The sequence below is a fragment of the Diplotaxodon limnothrissa genome, linkage group LG7 (assembly GCF_057381915.1).
Source record: "Diplotaxodon limnothrissa isolate DT_005_m linkage group LG7, D_limnothrissa_male_GT1.1, whole genome shotgun sequence".
In the NCBI taxonomy this organism is placed as follows: domain Eukaryota; kingdom Metazoa; phylum Chordata; class Actinopteri; order Cichliformes; family Cichlidae; genus Diplotaxodon; species Diplotaxodon limnothrissa.
Genome location: NC_140602.1, coordinates 8,450,494 through 8,476,354, shown reverse-complemented (window position 1 = coordinate 8,476,354; position 25,861 = coordinate 8,450,494). Strand labels below are relative to the sequence as shown.

At 41.0% G+C, this 25,861-nt stretch overlaps 2 protein-coding genes across 2 annotated transcripts in view; one reads left to right on the top strand and one right to left on the bottom strand.

Annotated features, from left to right (window-relative positions):
* The window catches only part of LOC146627715 (uncharacterized), a 51,054-nt gene extending 26,976 nt beyond the window's left edge, over positions 1 to 24,078 (bottom strand). Inside the window, exons 1-2 of the mRNA XM_085358945.1 lie at positions 23,628 to 24,078; positions 19,540 to 19,546 (exon numbers count right to left, since the gene is read on the bottom strand). Of these exons, the coding sequence (XP_085215071.1) occupies positions 19,540 to 19,546; positions 23,628 to 24,078 (458 nt within the window). The remainder of the gene's footprint in view (positions 1 to 19,539; positions 19,547 to 23,627) is intronic.
* Positions 12,484 to 14,131, top strand: LOC146627716 (uncharacterized). The gene is made up of 6 exons (XM_085359115.1): positions 12,484 to 12,587; positions 12,683 to 12,776; positions 13,191 to 13,547; positions 13,643 to 13,760; positions 13,835 to 13,926; positions 14,030 to 14,131. Exons 1-6 carry the CDS (start codon positions 12,484 to 12,486, stop codon positions 14,129 to 14,131), a joined length of 867 nt encoding a protein of 288 aa, XP_085215241.1.
* Positions 24,079 to 25,861: the final 1,783 nt, after the last annotated feature.

Sequence of the window (25,861 nt, the reverse complement as noted above, 5' to 3'; positions counted from 1 at the left end):
CTGCTCCCAGTTACTGTTTTAGCTGTATGGTGTTTGACGACATGTTGTGAGGTTTAACCTGAGATGCTGGCGTTTCAGGCATAATAACGTTAATTTACAAATCGACACGGGATTTTAATGAATCAATATCACTTTATTCAATTTAGCATGGATTGTAATCAGAAAGGCGATAATCAAAACCCACCCCTAATCAAGAACTTGCAAAGTAAAAACATGCTCTATGTCAGGTAGCCCTTTTGTTATTTACATTTAAAAAGAGGATTAGTGTTACTGTGCGCTGGCTGAGTCTGTTTCGTTTCTTAGAAATAGTTTCTCCTGCCCTGGAGAAAATCCACTTGCATGGAACAGAAGAGGCTGTGGAGTGCAGGAACTACACTGCAAGCTGGTAGATATGCAGGTATTCCTGGGTCCTGCAGACTATCACCTAAAAACAATAAACAAAATGATTTTCTAAACTGTGTAGCAATGTAATGTACGTATAGTGTCAAATACATTTTTGTAGTCTTCATTAGCTTTAATTCACATGGAAGTGTTCCTGAAGTCATATGCTGTAATGATATTTACATTATGAAAACATGATTTTGGACATTTCAAGTTTTTCACTTCGGCAGATAAAATGAATTGAGCAAAATCAACTCAAAATATTCCCACACGCCAGAATGTCCTCTCTTCCTCGCTGGCTCCATATCTGTCAGTGGAATGATCACCTCTTCGCTCTCTGTCACCATCAACACACTCCACGAATCCCGTGGATGATTCACTTCCTTATATCCGTTTGAATCAGGTACCGAAGCAGTTACGTGCGTAATGAAGCTTCGGACGTCACTGGTCACGTGACTTTTGCCAAACGAAGCAAGCCTCGACACAGTGCTTCTGAACCAGTGTGTTGTTTTTTTCGACACACGCTCCGGAGCGTCAGCTTCAAGCGAGCCATCACTACCTTCTTGCCATATTGGCAGAATAAATGACCTGGAAGCTGTTGCACTGTCTGCACCTGTAAACTCCAGGACACGTTTACAAACAATTTTCGTTGTTATTTGCGCTGCAGCTGCAGGTTAGGGTGGAGTTACTGTATGTGTGTGTGTTTACAAGTAGTTTTAAACCTTGTGATCCACAAAACAGCATAACAGTAAAAGAAGAATTGACTGCGTTACAGTCAGTGCGGGAGCGGCGGCTTTGCTCGTGCGCGATTCATTTGCAGTTTGGACACACGTGAACATCTCCTGCCCTGACAGCGGCTGGAGGAGGACTATCCTCCGCCTGTGAGCGCTTTGGCACGAGCGATGTGCCCACGGCAGCACCCGCTGCTTGTTGAGAGTAACAACGCTTTCACGTCAAAAGTCGTCATAAATAAGCCTCCAATAACACCAGAAAAAGCCGCCAGATTTGTCGCTAGTCGCTTTTTAGAAAAAAAAAAAAACGACGCTAAGGGGGGGTTTGAAAACTCCCTAAATATAGCGACAAAATCGCTAAGTTGGCAACACTGTTTGGACTGTTTTCAGGGTATTTAAAAAAATTCAAAACAAAACCGTGCGTCACAATGGGTATTCTCTGAGCATGCGCAGAATTACGCACAGCTGTCATGTGATCCTGTGACCAAACAAAGGATCAAAGGCTCAAAGAGCGCTGACGTCAAATTCGCTGCCACAAAAGTCTATAAATAGCCCCTCTTCACCTTTGCAAACACAGTTTTACTTGGAACATTTTCAGAAACAGCGAGTTGTGTTTAGCAAACCAGAAACCTTTCAGAAAGGGACTATTTTAAAGTTAAATAATTAAGCACACGTATTTTTCTTTCGACACGTTGCATTAAGCTTTTAAAGAAATGTCACGAGAAATAGTCAATAATTCACAGTCTGACAGAGCGATTCCAGCGGAATCACAAAGACTATATGGGTTAGTGGAGAGAGAAATATCGGATAGAGACCTTCAAATGAAAATACAAGAACAAATTAGTACGATGCACCGTGATGTCAAGGAAGAGTTAGAGAGACTTGAGCACCAAGTGGGAGAAGCTCACCACAAAATAACAAAAAAAGAAGAGATAATAGAAAAACAGAATAGAGAAATAGATCACAAGACTGAACAAATAATTGAGCTGAAAAAAGAAATATGTGTTCTTCAGCGTCGGGTGAGACAGGCTCTGGATGAAAAACAGTCAAGGGTGGATTCTCTGGAGGCTAAATTGCAGGAACAGGTTAACACCGTTCAAATGATGCACCGTGACTTTCTGGAAAAGGAAGAATATCTCCTTAGACAGAACAGCAGCATTGCTGCTCAGTTGTCACTTATTGAAAGGGAGAGAGACGAACTCAAGAAAACTTTAGAGCCTCTTGAGTACCAAGAACAACAGTCACAGGTGGAATCTCTGGAGGCTCTGCAGCTGGAGAATCTTGCTCCTGAACCTGAGGAGCTTTTTTTTCCTGCCTTGGAACCACCTGTGGTCCTGACACAGGAGAATTTTGCTCCTGAACCCGAGGAGCTTTTTTTTCCTGCCTTGGAACCACCTGTGGTCCTGACACAGGAGAATTTTGCTCCTGAACCCGAGGAGCTTTTTTTTCCTGCTTTGGAACCACCTCCTGACGTGGTTCCGACACAGGAGAATCTTGGTCTTCAACCTGAGGAGCTTGATTCTCCTGTCTCAGAACCATCTCCTGACGTGGCTCCGACTAGTAGTGGTTCATGGCGTCATGGTGCCAAACGCCTACTTAAAATAGGTTTAGGTGTTGCCGCAGTAGGCCTTATTATAGCTGCAGGTTACTGGGGCTTTTCAGTGCTTAACAGTGATTGCCTATTTAACTCTGTCTATGGCCTCGTTGAGCCATATTGCCACCTTGGTGATCGATTAGTCCCTTTTTAAAGACTAGTAATGATGGACTGCTTTTCATCCACAGTCCAGAAAACCATACGTTGTTCATATCAGACAACATAAGCAACATTTAGCTAACTTGTGCTCTCATTTTTCTTTTCTTTTGCCTCTCACCCCCCAACCAGTCGCGACAGATGGCTGCCCCTTCCTGAGCCTGGTTCTGTCAAAGGTTTCTTCCTGTTTAAAGGGAGTTTTTCCTTTCCACCGTGCCTAGTGCTTGCTCACAGGGGATCATTTGATTGTTGGGGTTTAATTTGTTAAAAAACATAACAAATTAGGTGAGGGGTTCACATAATAGAGAGCACAACAAAAACTACAAATTTTTAAAAAATTTGTTAGTTGCAAATCAAAATAAAGACAACAGTTTCTGAAAAACATCTCTTACGGCTCTGTTTATTTGCTTAAATGAATACTTGTATTTTTTTTCATAGAAGAATATACATTGTCTTAAGTATTTAATAATTTTAAATTTAGCCCTGCGCTGCATGAGATAAACTGAGATGAGATAAACACAGACGGCTGTCGAGGCCTGGCGAGGGAAAGTTCCTCTTCAACCTCCAAACTCAACCCAGTTTGTTACTCGCAGCATCGCAAAATTAGACACAGCAATTTCTTAGAGTCTGGTTTAAGTCCTGAAATGACATCTCCTTACCTGTCACGATTCTGGGTCAGTTTGACCCAGTATTTTGAGTTGTTATGTTTTGGTGTGTTTTTGCATTATGGATAGTTTTCTTATTCTCTTGTGGTGCTTTTGTTGGTTATGATGATGATGATGATTAATCTATGTTTTAGTTCTTCTTGTTTAGGGATTAGTTCTTAGGTTTTGTGTTCTCATGTTTTTTGCTGGTTTAGTTCAGTGTCTAGTCTGTCTCTCTCTGTCCGTGTCTTAGTTTAGTGTGTATTGTTTCCTGTTTTATTTTGAAGGATTGTGTCTTATGTCAGTGTGTCCAGCTTCGATCCCCTGACTCGTTAGCCCCAATCTCTCCCAGCTGTGTCTCCCTCCTGTTTTCCATTCCCCGATTACTTCCCTGTGTATATTAGCCCTGTGTTTGCCCTTGCTCAGTGCTGCATCGTACCGTCGGATTATGCCTGTGTGTTTTATACTGTGTTCAGTATTTTCGTGTTCACTACCCTTGTTCAGTTCATGTTTTAATTTCTCCAGCAATAAAGCTGAGGTTTTGAGTTACAATTCTGTGTTTGAGTCCTGCATTTGGATCCTCATCTCCGCCTGCCCGCACACAGAGCCCTGTATTTAAAATCCAACTCTTACCTGAACTCTGCTGCCTTTCTGTCTCTCTCGCTGCTTTGTAACGCACCATCCCCCTTTTGACATTAGATAATGGTACATCAAACCTGCACTGCAGAGAGGTTGGCATGACAGGAAGTCGAGATGATAACGATAGACCAGCCTTCAAACTAAGACGCGTGATGTATAAAAGTCGTTCTACTGAGTAAAGGGCAGTTTGAGTTTCCTGCTGGCACCATGCACTGTCTTCACAAGTTTCTTCTTTGTTTTCTACCATGTCTACAAGGCATCAGTGTGAACATCAAATATATCTGATTTATCTTACGGCTGTAAACGGCACACTAACTTTATCATCTTCTTTTTTTTTTTAATTTACCAGAGTTTTCAACAGGAATTATTCATGGAACAAAAGCTCCGGACAACTCGATACCCTACATGGGATCAGTTCAGAATAACAAGGGTCAACATGTCTGTGGAGAATTCCTCATCACTGAAGACTTTGTGCTCACTGCTGCACACTGTGACCGGTTGTGAGTTAGATTTCCTGTTCATGAAGTTCATCCAAAAACAAACTTTTTCAAACTTGTGTTTATTGATCAGATCACTCTAAGTTATTGATAAGGCAGATGTTATTTCGAGGGAAAATAAAACACAATTAAGTGCAATAGCATCAAATAAAAATGACCTTTGACTTCTGACAGCCGTTGGTTACAGCAATGCTGACATTAACCTGCTTGTGACGATTGCCTAATGAGAAATAAAGATATCAGTTTAAAATTGTTGACATTTTTAATTCCCTCTCAATGATTACTCACACAGTGACCGCACACACTGATCATCCCAAAATAAAGATTGAGAGAAAATGAAATCCATGAAGGATACCAAAACACTGAACATGCTAATGACATCATTGAAAGCAGCATCAGTTTCATGTGATGTATTTGTAGAATAATTATATTTTTAAAAGAGTTTTTACATGAAAATGTGTTTCTATTTTTTACTTCATGTTGTGTCTCCAGTTGTGTGTGAACGTTCGATTAGTTCACAGAGTACAAACAATTCAGCCTCCACGTGCTGAAATAAACCTAAAAGAAAATCAAGTGTTTCTGGTGGCGAACCTGTTGATGAGCCGACGGTGGTGGACGTGTCTGTCATCGAACCAAAGGTCTGTAAGAAACACTGGCCTGGTCTTCCTGCCAGTGTTTCCTGTGCAGGTGGATATGGAACAACCAAAGGATTCTGTCAGGTATGTTTTCTGTGATTTCAGTGGAAACTTGTGTTCTGTTGACAAATGTATAAAAAAAAAGAATATAATCTGACATATTAAAATCCTCACAGGGTGAGGTAATACCAGGATGCTCTGTAGAATCCTGACCACTTTTTCATGGGAATTGATCGGCTGCTGACCGCAAGGCACTGCAGCGGGTGATATAAACAGCCCAATTATTCCACCATTTATACTGGCCTTATCTGTATTTATACATGTAAATGGTAAACGGCAAATGTACTGGTTCTTATAGAGCTACTCTTTCTACTGTTCTTTACACAACTTGTGCATTCACCCATTTGCACAAGCACATTTTTCTAGGTGCTTTCTAAGTAACATTCACACACACTCTGTGTGAATGTCGGAGATGATCTGCTCTACCACCTGAGCTACAGCCACCCCGTGTGTGTTGACAATAAACTGAAATCCTAATCCTAAAATGTGGGTCGTGTTTTGGGTCTGCCACTTGAGGATACACAGAAATAAGCCATGCTGAACAGATTTCCACATCTTTTCATCTCATCACAAATGCCTCCAAGATACCTGAAAAGCTTCTGTTTCATTTTATATGGAGAAATAAAAGCTAATATTTACAAACAGTATTTTGTTTAATGTTAAAAGAATCTGGTGGTTTGGAAGTTTAAAGTTTGAGACATTAAAGTTACACGGTTAACTACTGTAAGGAACAAAAAGACACTGTTAGAAACTCTTTCTTCAAACATATCCTTCATTTGATACATTAAATGATGCATGAATTCTACTAATTCTATTCTACTACATCAGTCATGCGTGATAAGCACTGTTGATGATTCACCAGCAGGATCGTTTTACGCTGAAATCATTTTGAAATCAGGACGGTGTGTGGCCACAAAATAAATGATTCATATCAAATGTGTTAAACCTAAAGTAAGAAGCTCATTTTGGAAATGTGAGGGGGGAGAAAGTGGAGACGTTTGACTTCAGATGTTTGGTGTAAAAACAAAGCTCTCAGGAGACTCCTCGAATACTGTAACTCTGTGAGTACAGTAATGGAGTATTTTTACTTTGTTACATCATTGATTAACATCAGTCAGCCTTTTAATATCATTTATTTAAAAAGACGTTTGTCTGTCTGTGTGCGTGATGCTCTGCGAAGCGTCCTGCATTAGAAACAATGGAAAACTATCCACATCTCTCATTTTCAGCGACTCGTTTGATTTCTGATGCAGTACGCTCATTTGGCCACACAGCGGCGCTGCTGACTTGTTAAATAGCTCAGCAGAAACATTTCAAATTATTTCATTCAGCATTCGTTTCGTGTCTCACTATGAAAAGGCCTCATGCGTGACCTCATCAGAAGCTCAAATGCCATTACAGCAGCCATAAGTGACGCCCATGTCAGGAGCGACAAGTTTCTGGTCACCTTCTGGTGTGCTGTATACAAAAGCCAGCCGGCCCTCATAGATCCAGTTAAAATTTTTAATTTTATCTTAAAATATCTGAAAAGCTGGAGCTGCTTTTATTTGAACTCATTTATCACAAAAGAGAAAACACATTAATAGAGGAAAGGGGAGGACGAGTCACAGATATCCTCGGTCCTGCTATGTTTTCTGAAGCGTCTCATTCTGTGGCTTGGAGCAACCCGTTCTCACTCCCGACACGTAAAATAATGATGATTTGTCGCGTCCCTTAACTTCTCATGCTGACGCTAAAGGTATCCTTCCACGTTTTTATGTGACGCTGTGGGTTGTCAATTCATTCCAATATGAACCCGCTCGCGCGATCAGAGACGCTTCGAGCAGAGGCTCCAGCCATCCATTTACTCCAATAATAACCCCGTCACAGCGAAACATGACGCTGTGAAGCACAATCTAACTGGAGAACCGGGGACCCTCTCCGCGAACGGGTTTTTCTCCCTAATTTAATGCTTTCTTTTAATGGACATCGTTAACATTTCTCAACAAAAACACATGAAAGTATCACTGATAATGCAACAATAAAATCGCTTCATGTTGTGGCCATCACACAGTGTTTTCCAAACTGATTCACGAGCTGAAAGTGCTCAGATTTAACGTACATAATCCTTTGTTAGGTTTATTATTTTCATTTCACACGTAAAACACATTTATAGATTCATCCACCACTCCTGTTAGTTTTGGATGTGCTCGGCTCCAACCAATCAGATGCAACCTGTGTAAGCAAAGGATGATGGGAGAATGGAGAGACCCATTTATAAGAATAAGAAAATGAGGCGGAACTGATTGATTCTAATGCAGGTATGTAAAAAATACATATTTAAAGTAATAGGGCAGCACGGTGGTTAGCACTGTTGCCGCACAGCAAGAAGGTCCTGAGTTCAATTCCACCATCAGGCTGGGGTCTTTCTGTGTGGAGTTTGCAAGTTCTCCCCGTGTTTGCGTGGGTTCCCTCCGGGTACTCCGGCTTCCTCCCACCGTCCAAAGACATGCAGCTTGTGGGGATAGGTTAATTGGATAATCCAAATTGCCACTAGGTGTGAATGTGAGTGTGAATGGTTGTCTGTCCCTATGTGTTAGCCCTGCGACAGACTGGCGACCTGTCCAGGGTGTATCCCGCCTTTCGCCCTATGTCAGCTGGGATAGGCCCCCGCGACCCTGAAAAGGATAAGCGGAAGCGAATGGATGGGTGGATGGATGGATGGATCTTGATGTGTGTTTCAAAGTTTGTTTTTCATAAAAGCTTCAAACAAACAGAGGTGACTGATCTCGAAACGGTTTAATGCATTTAAAAATGACTACAGCTACCGTCAGCATGCTTGCTAGGTAACGACTACACGTGGCTACTGCAGCATTAGCCATTTAATCCAACGATGATGGATTAAATCTATTACAAACGTTAAAGGACTTGTGTGCTGCAAAATACCCTCACATGGTGCGTAAAGCAGTTTTTGCATTAGAGTTCTGCTAGCTTTTTATAAACTGATGATGCTAACGTTAATTGCTAACGTTAACTGGAGCGCCAAGACTGAAAATCATTTGAGTTGCGTTAGTTATGCGTTTATGTCACAGAGTTCTGCAAAAATCTCTTTCCTCTTTAGCTTGAAAATGAGCGATTCAGAGGATCCCGAGCTGGAGGAAGAGCTTCAGGCTGCTGACGAACTCCTTCAAGATATGCAGGTAATATTTTTAGTGGAAACAGTTGTTAAAGAGGGAACACGCTTGTCTAATATTTTGTACGGAGTAAACGTTATATTATTTGAAATTTTTTTTAATATATGTGTATATATAAGTTTGTCAAATTAAGTTGGTTAACTTAAGATGTTTGATAATCTTTGCTTTATGGACTGTATTTTAGGTGTTCCCTTTTTTCCTTGTTAATTGCGTAGAATGATGCACAGAGTGAACCTCAGCCAAGACCAGTGCGCTGGAAAACACGTGACAGACAGACAGGGAGATTTTATTCCTCAAAGACCATCAACCAGTCGATGTACTAGTTGCATGCCACGTGGTCAGTGTTCACACAACCAATGATTTTATCTCACAACTTGTTTTCACCAAAGAATTTCAGTAAGTAAATATTCTTCAATCTCTTTTTTTCCTCCCAGTGTCCAGAGAGCAGCATCAATGTCCACGTGAAGAACCTAGTTATGTTGCCAGTGTCAACCCAACAAAAGGTACTTTACCTTCTTGTATATGTTGTGATTTCTGTTTACTTTTATATTTGTTGTTATAGTTGAGTTAGGCAGGGCTTTTGTGCAGTCCTAAGAAACATACTGCCTAGAGTGTTTTTCACTTTGTGGAAGAGTTTCTTCCTTTATTTTTTTTCTGTTAGTGTATGGAACTGAGGTGCTTCGTCAGGAGCTCCTTCAGTTGTTGGAGGATGGAGAAGAGGACGCAGCCATGACTTGTGAGACGTCGTCTGAGTCAGCTGCTACTCACTGGGCGATCAGAAATATGGTGTCCTCGCAAAAGTGGAAAGAGGCCAGGCCTTGTCTTATAGATAATGTTAGCTACTCTGGATCCACAGTCACACCGTGTGTGTTAGTGTGGCAAACAAGTAGTTGTGAGGTGTCTGGACTGCCTGCCTCTCCCATTCCTTTGTGCTGACTGTGATATTGCAGTTCACACACGCTTTGTCCTGCACAACAGAGAGGCAGTAACAGGAGGGTTTTTGCAGCCTTCATCACAGTTTAGGTACGGTTTTTAAGTCTTATGCATTTCTTGCTATGTACTATGAGTGGGTGCTGTTATTGTATATTTGTTGTGTATCAGTTAATTTCCAATTCCTTTTTATATATATATTGTGTGTTTTAATGTTAGTTCGGCTGTTGCCTGTGCAAAGGCCAGAACATGTGTGTGACTGCCCAGCAGGTAACGTTGAGGTTTCACGCGGCGCAATTGTGGCTCTTGTAACCATAAATGGTAAGTTGCCCTTTTGTCACACACTACATACACAATAGATGTGTTTGGAGTATGGCTGCCACGATTAGTCAACTAGTCACGATTACGTCGACTATCAAAATCGTCGACGACTGATTTAATAGTCGACGCGTCGTTTGAAGCTTTGTAAGATCCCAAAAGACGCAGGTATAAGTAGTAGGATTTAAGAGTGTAATAACGGACTGAAACAGAAGATGGCAGCACTGCATGTACAAGGATGCCAGCTGCCGTTAAACCCCGAAGAAGAAGAAGAAGAAGCTGTGTCCCAGAATTCATAGCGCGGCCCAGCTCAGTTTCCAACAATGGCGGCAGCTAGTTAGTTTTAATATTACTCTTATTATTCTTTCTGGGTCACAAAATAAACGTTTAACATATTTTCAGGCGAGAATGTAGCTGTGTAAACCTCAAATATCTGCTCAGTTTATCAAGACACCACATATTTTCAAAAGCGCTCCTACGTTTTCGGAGACGTCTGTTACCCACTAGCTCGATAGCTAACCGGGGGCTAGGCTCAAGAGCCGTGAGAACACCGGACTCCCGGCAAATTTCGCTACTCAGGTTAAACATGATATAGAAGTCACTTGGTGGATAACTTCCAAATGCTATTTGGCTTTTTTCAGTATTTTATTTGTTCCTGAGTAAATCGGTTTGGCTGAGATTAAAGTTATAGTTTTTACACAGCTGAATAAACATCAAGCAGACAGCTGATTATCAGAAGTGTGAGATTAGGGGTGGGTTTTTATAATCGATTCATCGATTAAAATCGATTCTGGCTTGGATAACGTAAAATCGATTCATTAAAATCCTGAATCGATTTTTTTAATATAAATTTATTTTGCCCGAAATGCCAGAATCTCTGGTGACATCTCACAAAATTTCAAGAACCACCAAACAGCTAAGACAGTAAATGAGAGCAGGTACACGGATTCTGCACATAGACTTAAACACACAGCACGACCCGCGGATCAGAATCTGTTAGATGTTGCCTTTCTCACGGTGGGGGTGAAAGCCGACAGCGCGCTGATTCTTTGAATCGCGCTTTGTGTTCACGCCCTTAATGAGCCGATTCTAAAGCTGTTAGTTTGATCTCTCTCCAAACAATATTGACCGAACCAGCAGCAAAAGAAGATCCAAACGCTTTGCATAAACATCGTCATGAATTCACTCTGACTTTCACTGTTTTGCTTCCACCGCGATGCGCAGCTCTCTCTCCCTCTCTCTCTCTCTCTGTACTTCAAGAACAGTTTCCCTTTCTTCATTATTGGCTTGCTTGTTACACACCAGTCTACTGTTGTTTACAGCGCTGTCAGCCGCTGTTTTTTTTCCCTTTTACATTTTCCGAAAAGAAAACCTAATTTCTGCCGTTCAATACTGAACAAATTTAAACTTTTTAAAATTATTCAAAATGCAAAACGCTTAACCGTGTCTCTAATAAAACCGCTGTAACTTCAGAGGTAATGTTCATATATTGATTAATGGTTTTCTTTCGTTTTTGATGTACTGCAGAATATTTTTATAAAATCCCAGGCCAGGAAAATCACCTTCATGTTTTTCTGTTTTATCTTCAGCTACTTTGACACAAAGGCCTCTGCTGTGACGCTCACACCTGTGATAAAGTCTTGCGTGTGTCAGCTTCCTTTTTATTGATACAAAAATATGTAAATGTACTGATCTGAATTATAATATTTCTGACTGTCAAAATTTCCCAGATTTAAATAGAATCGAATTAAATCGAATCGTGGATCGAATCGATTCGGGACCTTGTGAATCGGAATTGAATCGATTCTAGAAATCAGTGACGATACCCAGCCCTATGTGAGATGCTCGAGAATTTACTCCGGTGTCCTGTTATATTTTAGATAGCAAGGAGTTTATTAAACTCCACCGAGACAATCTGCTAATTTCATTAAAATTTAATAAACTATCATCTTGTCTTTATTTTTAGTTAGCACGTACCTTAAACACTTAAAGCTGTAAGCTAATGATAGTTATATAAGAGCAGACGCTGCTGGTGCAATAAGCTGTACGCTTTACGTCCAATGGATGATGATCTGATTAGTCGACTAATCGCAAAAATAATCGGTGACTAGTCGACTATCAAAATAATCGTTTGTGGCAGCCCTAGTTTGGAGGTTTTATTGCAAATTGTGCATTGCTATCTTGGTTTGAATTACCCTCGGCCCGCAGTATATGTGGGCACCTGTCAAAGGTCATTTGGATTTACCAGACCGATTTGAAAACAACATGAAAAAAATGAATGCTTTGAGCCATGACTGAATTTATCCTGATCCTTTCTAAAGGCCGTTATAACCTTGCACTGCCAGTGGTGAGCTGCACCAGCTGTGGCCTAATGTGGTCCCCCTCAGTTAAGGACATCCTGGGTAGTGGATATTGGCCTGGCACCTTAAATTTCTGCACCCTGTTTTCAATGGATGTCTTTCAGTCTTTCTATGACATTAAGAAGGCTGCACCAGGGATGTCACTTAAGGCATTTGTCAAAGTGCTGGATGAACGAACAGCCATTTTGGAAGGGTGAGTTTCTAAATTTGCCAAGTTTAAGGAAATTGTGTAAATCAATGTTTATGATGACTGTCCTTGAATATTCTGTTGTATGTCCTCTATGTAAAAGACTGGCCGAATATCAGCTGATGCCTTCAGTAAAAGTTTCTTGGAGTGGAGTGCTGTAAAGTTTGAGGTGGACAGGATGTGCAAGGAGCCATGCTTTAGCTGCCCTGCCTGCACTCCAGACATGCTTGCCGTCTCAGTTGATGGAAACCGCAAGCTTTATCGCTTTCAGTCTAATGCAAGGTACGTTATGCATTGTGTACATAAGTCAAATATGGATTTGTAGAAAAATGTATTTTAATGTTTCTTTTCAAACAACTGTCACTGTGTTCGTTCAGCACTTCAGAGCAGGGGAACTTTGAAGGTGTCTTCATTGAAAAAGATGAGGAAGATTCTGAGTTTGTGAAATACATCCAGAGACACACAAATCATGTAAGATACACATGTATATTAGTGCTGTTAGCGTTAATCTTGTTAAAATGACGTTAATGCCATAACCATATACACATACGTGTGTGTGTGTGTGTGTGTGTGTGTGTGTGTGTGTGTGTGTGTGTGTATACATATATGGATGGGTGGATATTTATTTTATTTTTCTCTTAGTGTTGTCGTAATACTGTTTACTTTATCTTAATGTGTACTTAATTTTGTCACCATGTGTATTTAAAAAAAAAAAACAACAACATGATTTTTATTTTGTGTTGTCAGTGCTGTCCTGGGGAGATATGAGGTCTCGTGTAACTTAAGGCTAATTCAGCTAATTGTTATGCATTTGTTTTAAAAAGTTTGTCCCTGATAGGGCTTAATCATGCCGAGTCTTTTATGGTAAAATCTTTGGGTGTATAGGTCCCAGGGAAAGGGTTGTGCGGATCTTCATCTTGGACTGCAGCAAAGGAGTCGTCCAAAAAGTCCACTGGGAAGTTGGATGAAGAGGGCGTGGAAATAGCTGTTTGTCACCACGGAGTCCTCTTAGCTGCATTGAACATGTTTCGAGGGGAGATCTTTGCTTACCCTCTTTTTCTCCAGAGGAAGTTGGCAGCTAGCTTCCCAGGACATATTACGTTCCTTTGCTCCGATGTGGCCTGTAAATATTTCCCCTATTTAACCAAGGTGGCTCAGCAGTGCCCTGAGCTGAGGAACCTCTTGTCAATGCGTCCTTTTCTCTCCGTCATGCATGCAAAGGCTCACACTTGGAAATGCGAGGTATACTGCAGCTTGTAATTTTGGATTAGTTTGAGACATTTTGTTATAAGGTTGAATGAATTCAGCAGTCATGTATTGTGACCTCCTTTCTATAGATCAAATGGGGAGGTGCGTTTGAGGATGGGGCCGGTTCAACAGTTGGAGAAGAGGTGGAACAAGTAAACAGTTTCCTGTCTAGGGCGGCCATCACAACGAAGTACATGTCTAAATTAGGTATGTGTCTGTGTGTGAGATTCCACTCAGTCTCCTGCTCATTCATTCTTATTTGTATACTAACTGAAATGCAGGGCGAACAGACATGCTGACCCTCCTGGCTTTGGGCTGGAACAAAAGGAAAGTGGAACAACTGGGCTGCACTTTGAGCCAGAGATATCTAAAGGTGATTTCTTTTCAAAAACCATTTTAATGTGTGGGGTAATGGGGGAAAAACACCCGTACTCTTTTAATGTCAATATGAATGACATTTATTAATGTATTCTTAGATCATAAGGATCCTTAGAGAACAAGTGGAGAGCCTGAATGCGACCAGAAATGAGCTGGGTGTAGAAGACGACACACTGCAGCAATGGGTGGCCGATGTGTAGAAATGGGCTGAAGGTGAGTCTCAATATAATGCACTCGTGTATAACAACAGGACCCACCATGGCCTCATTAAAGAACTTAAGGTAGAATTACGACAGTGTCAACAAACAATGAAAAATAAGCCTTGTAAAAGCAGAATTTATGGCAGAGTTGTTGCGTTTCATCAAATTGGATAGAACCTGGGTTGAAATGATGTCGTACTAGTTGGTTTTATAAACCTGAACACCAACATACTTGTTATCTAATGATAATGCAGCACATGCAGGCTCCAGATGTCTTATAATGAATGTCATCAAGTCAGTGATTACAGAGTCCACTGTAGTTTGGTGACTGTTACTCATCCTGTGTTCTGATTAATATTCCTCTCACTTAGAAAGTGATCAAACTGATGGCAGCCTTGGAGCGTTGCAGGCACGAATAGAGGAGCTTGTCGTCATCATCAGAGTGCGAACACAAAGTCTTTACAGACAAAATGGTACGTCCCAGTTTCTTTGAAATGGACCGTTTGATGCTGAGTTTGTACAGCTTGTACAGCTACTTTGTAAACAGAATAAAATCAGATCCAGGTTTGTTTAAGCTGGATGTGATTTGTTCTAGCAAACAAATTGATGAGTGTAGATTAAAATGTAACTATATACATTATACTGGCTGCTCTATGTGGGCATCACGGTGCAGGAAGATCCAACCACGATGTGACGTTACAAACCTTTGGAGCTTCTTTCAGGATTATAGATAGTTAGCTTTTCCTTGTAACCCCTGAATTTCCTGCCTTGTTTTCCAGACACACCGTCGGCTGGTTTCCCTTCAGAAGGAGAGTGCAGGTCCCAGAACCCAACCAGCTGCAGCCCCCCGAGAACCAGCAGAACCAGAACAGGAACCCAAACCTGAATCCAGTAAGAAACTCATCATTTTTCTCTCTTGTCCACTTTTCCCTACATTTGATGAAACTCCAGCTAAATGCTGCACACTGAGAAAAGACTGAATGTTTTTGAAATGAGCTAGCAGAGAGACCAGGGTCAGGTCGAGTCTCTAACCTGCACACAGGCCCTGATGTTTGCTGTAGTGGGTGAATTAAGTGCTGCAGGCTGATGTGTGACGTGTGTGTGTGTCTCCTCAGGCAGGTGAGCACGCCGACAGACAGCAGGATGAACCAGCAGCTGGACGGCCTGGGTTTTCTTCAAAACCTTCTTCTCCTCCCTCGTACCCGAGGCCGCTCAGGCTGTGGCCTAACTGAACATCTGGGACTGAGGACTGATTGCAGACAGTTCCCGCTCTTCTGTCATCTCTGGAGATGTTTCTTGAAGCGTGGGTGGAAGGCGTTTACCGAATAATAAATGGACGCAGACAGAGCGCTGCACCTCAGTGCTCCGAGTTCCTGTGTGACTTTGATCTTTCAAGTGAGCGGGAAGCAAACCACCCCAGCACGAATCCCAAGAACTGCCAAAAAATGTGGACAGAATCAAAAGATGCAAGACCTGAAAATGTATTAATAAATCCTCCAACAGGATCCCAGCTGACCTGACCACATACCTCCACTGCCTGCCACCAGCCCCCCACCCTGATCGTTCCCTCCTTTTGTCCATTAAGCACAAAGTGGCAGCGGGTGCCGATAATCCTCCTGAAAGCTGAAACTGTTGTGCCTAAAACGCTCTTCATGTAACGACGTTTACATCCACATGCCTTCTGATTTAAAGTCATGTGCCACGCCGTGGTCACTGCGTGGCCCGGCTCCGTGAATCAGTATTCAGCTCATCCGAGGACGCGTGGGTGCACGGGTGTCTGTAACACTCAATCGGACTGAAACGTTCGCCTCTTCCAAAAGCGGCTAAACTTATCTTCGCATTGAATTTTTAAAATCAGGGTCCTCAAAATTATATATATTTAAGGATTTCTGTTATTCATATATATATAGGGACCTTTATTTGCTTCCTTACACTTTTTATAATTAAACTGTTCATCGGTGAAGCAGCAGCAGTTATTGCTGATGTTGTAGAAGAAATTATTTTCTGGGTCTATATCCTTTTCTAAGTCTAGAACATTATGGTCTGTGTATCGAAATGTTCTCAGTTCCAGATGATCATAAACAGAATTCCAAAGAGTTATATTGATATTGTTGTCAGATGCAGATGAAGCTCTTTTAGACTGTGTTGGAGTCAAATTGTTAAATGTTGTCATTGTGCTACTTAAATTTGTAAATCTTAGTTGAAACTATAGGATCAAAGACATTCCTTTGTCTCTGACCACCTCTCCAGCCAATTTGTTGGTGGGGGAGGCTGACGGGTTTTTTATTGTAGGCACATCTTATCTGAAAGATCTTGTCACGGTCCCCGTGTCTCTCTGGTTGGCCCACGCTGGCTACAGGGGCCCGTTCTTCGTACCTCGCTAAGTAAGTTAGCTGGATTAGATTGTTGACGATTTCGCGTGATCTTGGATCGTTCGGTTCTCCGAAGCTCATCCGGGACTTGCTGTCATAGCAACAGATCCGTAAGCGTAAACCTGCTCGGGAGCAGGTTTACTTTATGTAAACAAGATTAGATCGCGGCCACTCAGACATGTCCGCTTCATGTATACGAAAGCAACAGCGATATTTGACCACTGTTTTTCCATAAATAAATAACATCAATGTAACTAAAGATAATGCAGCACTTGATCCTTTTTATTGATTCCATACAGATACATACAGGTCATTTCCTAAAAAAAGGGAAATGTACTATTAATTATTCTATTACATGTATTTGATTATTTCAGATGTAATTCATATTTCAGAGTAGTAATTGCAAATTACTTTGTGTAATCAAGATGGGAGACCACGGCTATAAAAGTGAAGGTGGATTTGGGAAGCCTGTTGCAGCCATGTCCTGTCCGTATACGCGAGCAACCCATTGCGGAAGGTGCAAGATTGATAAGGAGAGTCCTCAGAATTCAGCGTATATTGCGGGATAGACAGGATCCTTTAGCTCAGCGCGACAGTGTGCTCATAGAGAGATATCGGTTTTCCCGTGAGGGTATTATTTACCTAACCAACTTGTTGACGAGGGGGTGCAGGACCACCACCTGTCTTTTTTTGCTCTGCCCTTTTCTTGGTTGCTGTTATAAACAAACAAACAGATTATTTCAGGGTCTCTTTCCAAGAGACTAAAAGCAATATAAGTGATAAATATTACCATTCTGTAGAATATTCTTATATTTCACTTTTATTTGTTCCCATGTTCTAGTGGGTCCTGTCGTGGCTCTAATGTGAAAGAGGATATAATGTAATATAATATAATAAATTTACCCTACCGCCTACTGGTGTTGGCCAGAGGGGCCGATGACGCGATATGGTAGCCTGGCTTCAGTCAGTCTGCCCCAGGGCAGCTGTGGCTACAACCGTAGCTGCTTCCACCAGTGTGTGAATGTGAGAGTGAATGAATAGTAGCATTGTAAAGCGCTTTGGGTGCCTTGAAAAGCGCTATATCAATCCACTCCATTATCATTATTATTATTAAATTACTTACAAGTTTAATTTGTCAGCAACTTTCTGCAAGCCCTCCTTGCTTTTGCAGCCTTTGCAGTGTTCCCTTGAGTTTTAATTAAACTCTGAAACTCCTGAAATCCCTCAATCAAGAGTTCTTGCTCTGCTGCCGAGAAATACCAAGCGCGCTCCTTCGACATTTTCGCCGACCAATCAGAGGGTTGCCGATCAATGTTTCTACTATCGATGCGTAGCCCCTGTTAAGCCACCCAGTGATCTCACATTACTTCATCCAGCTATACTAATCGTCAACAACAGGTGTGTTCGGAGAACCAGAATAGCGAGCTCAAAGTTAGCGCGATGATTTGATCTTGGATGTGTCATTTGATCTTGGATGTAGTGAGCGAGGTACGAAGAACGGACCCCTGGTTTTGTTGTTGTTAGTTTTTGTTTTCTTTGTCTCTCCTCCTCCTCTCTGCCTGGGTGGAGCTCGTTACGGGCTCTCGCTCTTGGCCCACGCACCTGTGTGATTGTGTCCACCTGCTGCTGATCTGGCTGATTTCCCCAGCTGCTATTTAAGGCAGTGGCACTGAGCAGCTCACCGCTGGAACGTTGAACCGTGGCAGTTTCAAAAGAATCCCCTGTGTGTATTTTGCTGTGGAACTAACGCGTGTGTGCGGAGGAACTGTGGATATATCTGTGGATATATCTGTGGATATATCTAAAAATAAATAAATAAATAAAAACATTGTCTCCTTCCCGAGGGCAGACGCTGACTGCTCCTGGAACCGTCTGTACCCTGCTAAGACACAACATGGCAGCTACAAGGACTCTTTCATTTGTTAAGACCATCAGTGTGTATTGCTCTAAATCAAGTATATAATATTAAATGAATATTGCTGGATCAGCTACTTCTACTTAAAACATATTAAAACATGACTAAGCACAAAATCACCAAGAATAACATCTTATAAGTGCTGTGTAAGCGCGTGCGGCCTTCCAAGCTCAAAGCCTTTGCCCTCCATAGATCAGCCAGACTCGCGCTGGCTGTAGCTTTTAACCTTTAATTACCTTGAGCACAACTCTAGAATAAGCAACAAACTGCAATGTGTATGGAATGATCATGGTTACATCTGCAATGGAAAATCATGTTATTATTCTGGTACCTGTAAGAAAAGATCAAACTAAAGTTATCACCATCACTGTAGGAGCTGGAGGTTGCAAGTAAATTGACAGCTCAGGTTGAGCGGTTTGGAGACAAAGTTAGAGAGGCAAAGTTGAGCTTGTTTGTACATGTGCAGAGGAAGGATTGTCAAAGGATGTTGAAGATGGAGCTGCCAGGCAGGAGTAAAAGAAGACAACCTCAGAGGAGGTTTGTGAATGAAGGAGGACAGAGGGTTGGTGTGATGTGGGAGGATGCTAGAGATAGGGTGAGATGGATGAAAAATAGTAATTTGTTGGACAAAAGTCAGATTTATTGAAAGTTTCCTCTGACAAGGGAATTTTTGTACCATAATCATAATTCAACTGACACTATTAGTTTCTATAGCAAACCTTCTACAGCCCGGCAGGAAGTGCAGCTAGGAAACGGTGCACTGAAAGATAAACCACTAACAGCATAATAAAACAAAATGTTGCATTATGATCATTTTATCTAAAGTTTTTTTTGCCTTGTTAATCACTGGAGATCAACTGAAAGTTAAATTTGATTGACCACATAGCCTGTTTTTTTCTGCCCAAAGTTAACATGAGAGGGAGAAACAGCAACAAAATGTGTGTGTGTGTGTCTTTTCTGTTAGCTGCTACTTTAGCCAAGCAGCAGTGTGAGTACAAATTACAACCTAAAAAAGGCAAAAAAAAAAGTGACTTTTATGCAGCCAGGGAGCCCGACTGTCGCTGTGGAGCTGCTTGCAAATTGTTGTAAAACACTCCAAGTTACAGCTGCAAAATTAAAGCAGGTTCTCTTCCATTCCTGAAAAGTCGACTCGTGTTTCATCCAGCAGTGGCTCCAAGCCACAGAATGAGACGCTTCAGAAAACATAGCAGGACCGAGGATATCTGTGACTCGTCCTCCCCTTTCCTCTATTAATGTGTTTTCTCTTTTGTGATAAATGAGTTCAAATAAAAGCAGCTCCAGCTTTTAAGATAAAATAAAAATTTTAACTGGATCTATGAGGGCCGGCTGGCTTTTGTATACAGCACACCAGAAGGTGACCAGAAACTTGTCGCTCCTGACATGGGCGTCACTTATGGCTGCTGTAATGGCATTTGAGCTTCTGATGAGGTCACGCATGAGGCCTTTTCATAGTGAGACACGAAACGAATGCTGAATGAAATAATTTGAAATGTTTCTGCTGAGCTATTTAACAAGTCAGCAGCGCCGCTGTGTGGCCAAATGAGCGTACTGCATCAGAAATCAAACGAGTCGCTGAAAATGAGAGATGTGGATAGTTTTCCATTGTTTCTAATGCAGGACGCTTCGCAGAGCATCACGCACACAGACAGACAAACGTCTTTTTAAATAAATGATATTAAAAGGCTGAATGATGTTAATCAATGATGTAACAAAGTAAAAATACTCCATTACTGTACTCACAGAGTTACAGTATTCGAGGAGTCTCCTGAGAGCTTTGTTTTTACACCAAACATCTGAAGTCAAACGTCTCCACTCCCCCCCCCCCTCACATTTCCAAAATGAGCTTCTTACTTTAGGTTTAACACATTTGATATGAATCATTTATTTTGTGGCCACACACCGTCCTGATTTCAAAATGATTTCAGAGTAAAACGATCCTGCTGGTGAATCATCAACAGTGCTTATCACGCATGACTGATGTAGTAGAATAGAATTAGTAGAATTCATGCATCATTTAATGTATCAAATGAAGGATATGTTTGAAGAAAGAGTTTCTAACAGTGTCTTTTTGTTCCTTACAGTAGTTAACCGTGTAACTTTAATGTCTCAAACTTTAAACTTCCAAACCACCAGATTCTTTTAACATTAAACAAAATACTGTTTGTAAATATTAGCTTTTATTTCTCCATATAAAATGAAACAGAAGCTTTTCAGGTATCTTGGAGGCATTTGTGATGAGATGAAAAGATGTGGAAATCTGTTCAGCATGGCTTATTTCTGTGTATCCTCAAGTGGCAGACCCAAAACACGATCCACATTTTAGGATTAGGATTTCAGTTTATTGTCAACACACATGGGGTGGCTGTAGCTCAGGTGGTAGAGCAGATCATCTCCGACATTCACACAGAGTGTGTGTGAATGTTACTTAGAAAGCACCTAGAAAAATGTGCTTGTGCGAATGGGTGAATGCACAAGTTGTGTAAAGAACAGTAGAAAGAGTAGCTCTATAAGAACCAGTACATTTGCCGTTTACCATTTACATGTATAAATACAGATAAGGCCAGTATAAATGGTGGAATAATTGGGCTGTTTATATCACCCGCTGCAGTGCCTTGCGGTCAGCAGCCGATCAGTTCCCATGACAAAGTGGTCAGGATTCTACAGAGCATCCTGGTATTACCTCACCCTGTGAGGATTTTAATATGTCAGATTATATTCTTTTTTTTTATACATTTGTCAACAGAACACAAGTTTCCACTGAAATCACAGAAAACATACCTGACAGAATCCTTTGGTTGTTCCATATCCACCTGCACAGGAAACACTGGCAGGAAGACCAGGCCAGTGTTTCTTACAGACCTTTGGTTAAATGACAGACACGTCCACCACCGTCGGCTCATCAACAGGTTCGCTACCTGAAACACTTGATTTTCTTTTAGGTTTATTTCAGCACGTGGAGGCTGAATTGTTTGTACTCTGTGAACTAATCGAACGTTCACACACAACTGGAGACACAACATGAAGTAAAAAATAGAAACACATTTTCATGTAACCAACGGCTGTCAGAAGTCAAAGGTCATTTTTATTTGATGCTATTGCACTTAATTGTGTTTTATTTTCCCTCGAAATAACATCTGCCTTATCAATAACTTCGAGTGATCTGATCAATAAACACAAGTTTGAAAAAGTTTGTTTTTGGATGAACTTCATGAACAGGAAATCTAACTCACAACCGGTCACAGTGTGCAGCAGTGAGCACAAAGTCTTCAGTGATGAGGAATTCTCTACAGACATGTTGACCCTTGTTATTCTGAACTGATCCCATGTAGGGTATCGAGTTGTCCGGAGCTTTTGTTCCATGAATAATTCCTGTTGAAAACTCTGGTAAATTAAAAAAAAAGAAGATGATAAAGTTAGTGTGCCGTTTACAGCCGTAAGATAAATCAGATATATTTGATGTTCACACTGATGCCTTGTAGACATGGTAGAAAACAAAGAAGAAACTTGTGAAGACAGTGCATGGTGCCAGCAGGAAACTCAAACTGTCCTTTACTCAGTAGAAAGACTTTGATACATCACGCGTCTTAGTTTGAAGGCTGGTCTATCGTTATCATCTCGACTTCCTGTTATGCCAACCTCTCTGCAGTGCAGGTTTGATTTACCATTATCTAATGTCAAAAGGGGGATGGTGCGTTACAAAGCAGCGAGAGAGACAGAAAGGCAGGAGAGTTCAGGTAAGAGTTGGATTTTAAATAGAGGGCTCTGTGTGCGGGCAGGCGGAGATGAGGATCCAAATGCAGGACTCAAACACAGAATTGTAACTCAAAACCTCAGCTTTATTGCTGGAGAAATTAAAACATGAACTGAACAAGGGTAGTGAACACGAAAATACTGAACACAGTATAAAACACACAGGCATAATCCGACGGTACGATGCAGCACTGAGCAAGGGCAAACACAGGGCTAATATACACAGGGAAGTAATCAGGGAATGGAAAACAGGAGGGAGACACAGCTGGGAGAGATTGGGGCTAACGAGTCAGGGGATCGAAGCTGGACACACTGACATAAGACACAATCCTTCAAAATAAAACAGGAAACAATACACACTAAACTAAGACACGGACAGAGAGAGACAGACTAGACACTGAACTAAACCAGCAAAAAACATGAGAACACAAAACCTAAGAACTAATCCCTAAACAAGAACTAAAACATAGATTAATCATCATCATCATCATCATCATCATGATAACCAAAAAAAGCACCACAAGAGAATAAGAAAACTATCCATAATGCAAAAACACACCAAAACATAACAACTCAAAATACTGGGTCAAACTGACCCAGAACCGTGACAGGTAATGAGATGTCATTTCAGGACTTAAACCAGACTCTAAGAAATTGCTGTGTCTAATTTTGCGATGATGCGAGTAACAAACTGGGTTCAGTTTGGAGGTTGAAGAGGAACTTTCCCTCGCCAGGCCGACAGCCGTCTGTGTTTATCTCATGCAGCGCAGGGCTAAATTTAAAATTATTAAATACTTAAGACAATGTATATTCTTCTATGACAAAAAAATACAAGTGTTCATTTAAGCAAATAAACAGAGCCGTAAGAGATGTTTTTCAGAAACTGTTGTCTTTATTTTGATTTGCAACTAACAATTTTTTTTTAAATTTGTAGTTTTTGTTGTGCTCTCTATTATGTGAACCCCTCACCTAATTTGTTATGTTTTTTAACAAATTAAACCCCAACAATCAAATGATCCCCTGTGAGCAAGCACTAGGCACGGTGGAAAGGAAAAACTCCCTTTAAACAGGAAGAAACCTTTGACAGAACCAGGCTCAGGAAGGGGCAGCCATCTGTCGCGACTGGCTGGGGGGTGAGAGGCAAAAGAAAAGAAAAATGAGAGCACAAGTTAGCTAAATGTTGCTTATGTTGTCTGATATGAACAACGTATGGTTTTCTGGACTGTGGCTGAAAAGCAGTCCATCATTACTAGTCTTTAAAAAGGGACTAATCGATCACCAAGGTAGCAATATGGCTCAAGGAGGCCATAGACAGAGTTAAATAGGCAATCACTGTTAAGCACTGAAAATCCCCAGTAACCTGCAGCTATAATAAGGCCTACTGCAGCAACACCTAAACCTATTTTAAGTAGGCGTTTAGCACCATGACGCCATGAACCACTAGTCGGCACCACATCAGGAGATGGTTCCAAGGCCGGAAAAAAAAGCTCCTCGGGTTCAGGAGCAAGATTCTCCTGTGTTGGAACCACATCAGGAGATGGTTCCAAGGCAGGAAAATAAAGCTCCTCGGGTTCAGGAGGAAGATTCTCCAGCTGCAGAGGTTCACCAGTGATGTTGTGAACAGCAGCTAATATTTTTTCTTCCTCCTCCCTTCTCAGCTCATCCTTAAGATTATTAATTATTTCTCTTTTCATTTTAAGATGTTCATAAAGTTCATCTATGAGATCTTCGTTATGAACAATCTTGAAATTTTGCTTTTTGACTTTTTCTTCCAGCCAAAATATTTGCAGTGTAAGACTTTCTGTTGTGCTGTTCAGGGTGCTCAACTCCAACTGGAGTTGTTGAATTTTCATTTGAAGCTCCATAGGGTCAGGTATTTCTGTCTCCATCAACCCATACAGTCTTTGTGATTCCTCTCGAATCTCTCCGTCAGACTGTAAATTATTAAATGCTTCGTTTGACATTTCTTTAAACTCTTAATGCAAAGTGTCGACAAGAAAAAATGTTTGCTTAATTGTTTAAGTTTAAAAATAGTCCCTTTCTGAAAGTCTGGTTTCCTCATTCTTCCACGGTTTTTTTAGTGCACTCTCTGAACACCTTGATTGCACACTCATTCTTGGCGGTGACCTCAACCTTGGACTAAATGAAGAAATGGATAGGCTCAACACAACAGGAACTCAGCGTAATTGGCAGTCCACAAATATAATCAAACAGTATATGAACGACTTTGGTCTTTGCGATGCATGGCGCTCTCTTCACCCCACCAGTAAGGAATATACTTTTTTCTCGCATGTTCATCACTCTTACTCTCGTCTGGATTATTTTTTGGTCAGCAGCTCACTGCTGTGTGACATTTCAGACACTGAGATTCATCCTATAGCTGTCAGCGATCATGCTCCTGTATCTTTAACACTAATGCACAAGAATAATACTACGCCAAGTAAAAACTGGAGATTTAATATATCACTACTTAAAGATGAAGACTTTATTAAATACTTTAAAAAGGAATGGACTTCATATTTAGACTTTAATGACACTCCCGGAATATCTGCTTCTGTTCTATGGGAAGCAGGGAAAGCTGTGATGAGAGGTAAAATAATTTCTTTCTCATCACACAAAAAGAAAGAAGAAAACAAAAATATTCAGGAATTAGAAAAAAACATCAAATCACTAGAAGAAGCCTACGCGTCCCACCAAGATCAGGAAACATTGAACAAAATATGCAAAACAAAACTAGAATTAAATGAAACTATTAATAAAAAAACACAATTCCTTATACAAAGACTTCGCTTGCAGAATTTTGAACACAGTAACAAATCAGGTCGATTTCTAGCTAACCAGCTAAAAATAAATAAAGAAAAAACAACTATATGTGCTGCTAAAGATTTATCGGGGAACACAATATATGATCCTGGAAGAATAAACAACATTTTTAGGGATTTCTATGAAACTTTATACTCACCACAAATAAACCCATCTAAAAATGAAATTGATCTGTTTCTTGACAACGTAACTCTTCCAAAATTACTAGACAGTCAAGCAATGGAATTGGATTCGCCACTGACGCCAAGTGAACTCCAGGAAGCCCTGATAAGTATGCCCAATAATAAGGCTCCAGGTCCAGACGGCTTCCCTGCAGAATTCTACAAAGAATTCTGGACAATTTTGGCACCAGTATTCCACAGCATGTTGCAGGAAATCGAGGAAAAGGGCAGACTACCACCAAATATGAATTCTGCCAACATTAGTCTCCTGCTAAAACCAGGCAAAGACCCTTTATTTCCCTCAAGCTATCGTCCAATTTCTCTTTTAAATGTAGACCTTAAAATAATCTGCAAAGCTCTCTCAAAGAGATTAGAGAAAATGACCCCCCTCTTAATTCATCCTGACCAAACTGGTTTCATAAAAGGTCGGCACTCCTCAACAAACACTCGTAGATTACTTAATTTAATAGACTACTCATACGATAAAAACATCGAAGCCATAATATTATCTCTAGATGCAGAAAAAGCATTTGACAGAGTTAATTGGAAATTTTTATTCGCAACTTTACACAAATTTGGTTTTGGAAACTCTTTCATAAACTGGATAAGAATATTATACAATTCCCCAACGGCTCGTATCAGAACAAATGACCAGACATCCTCCAGCTTCTGTCTCCTGAGGGGCACC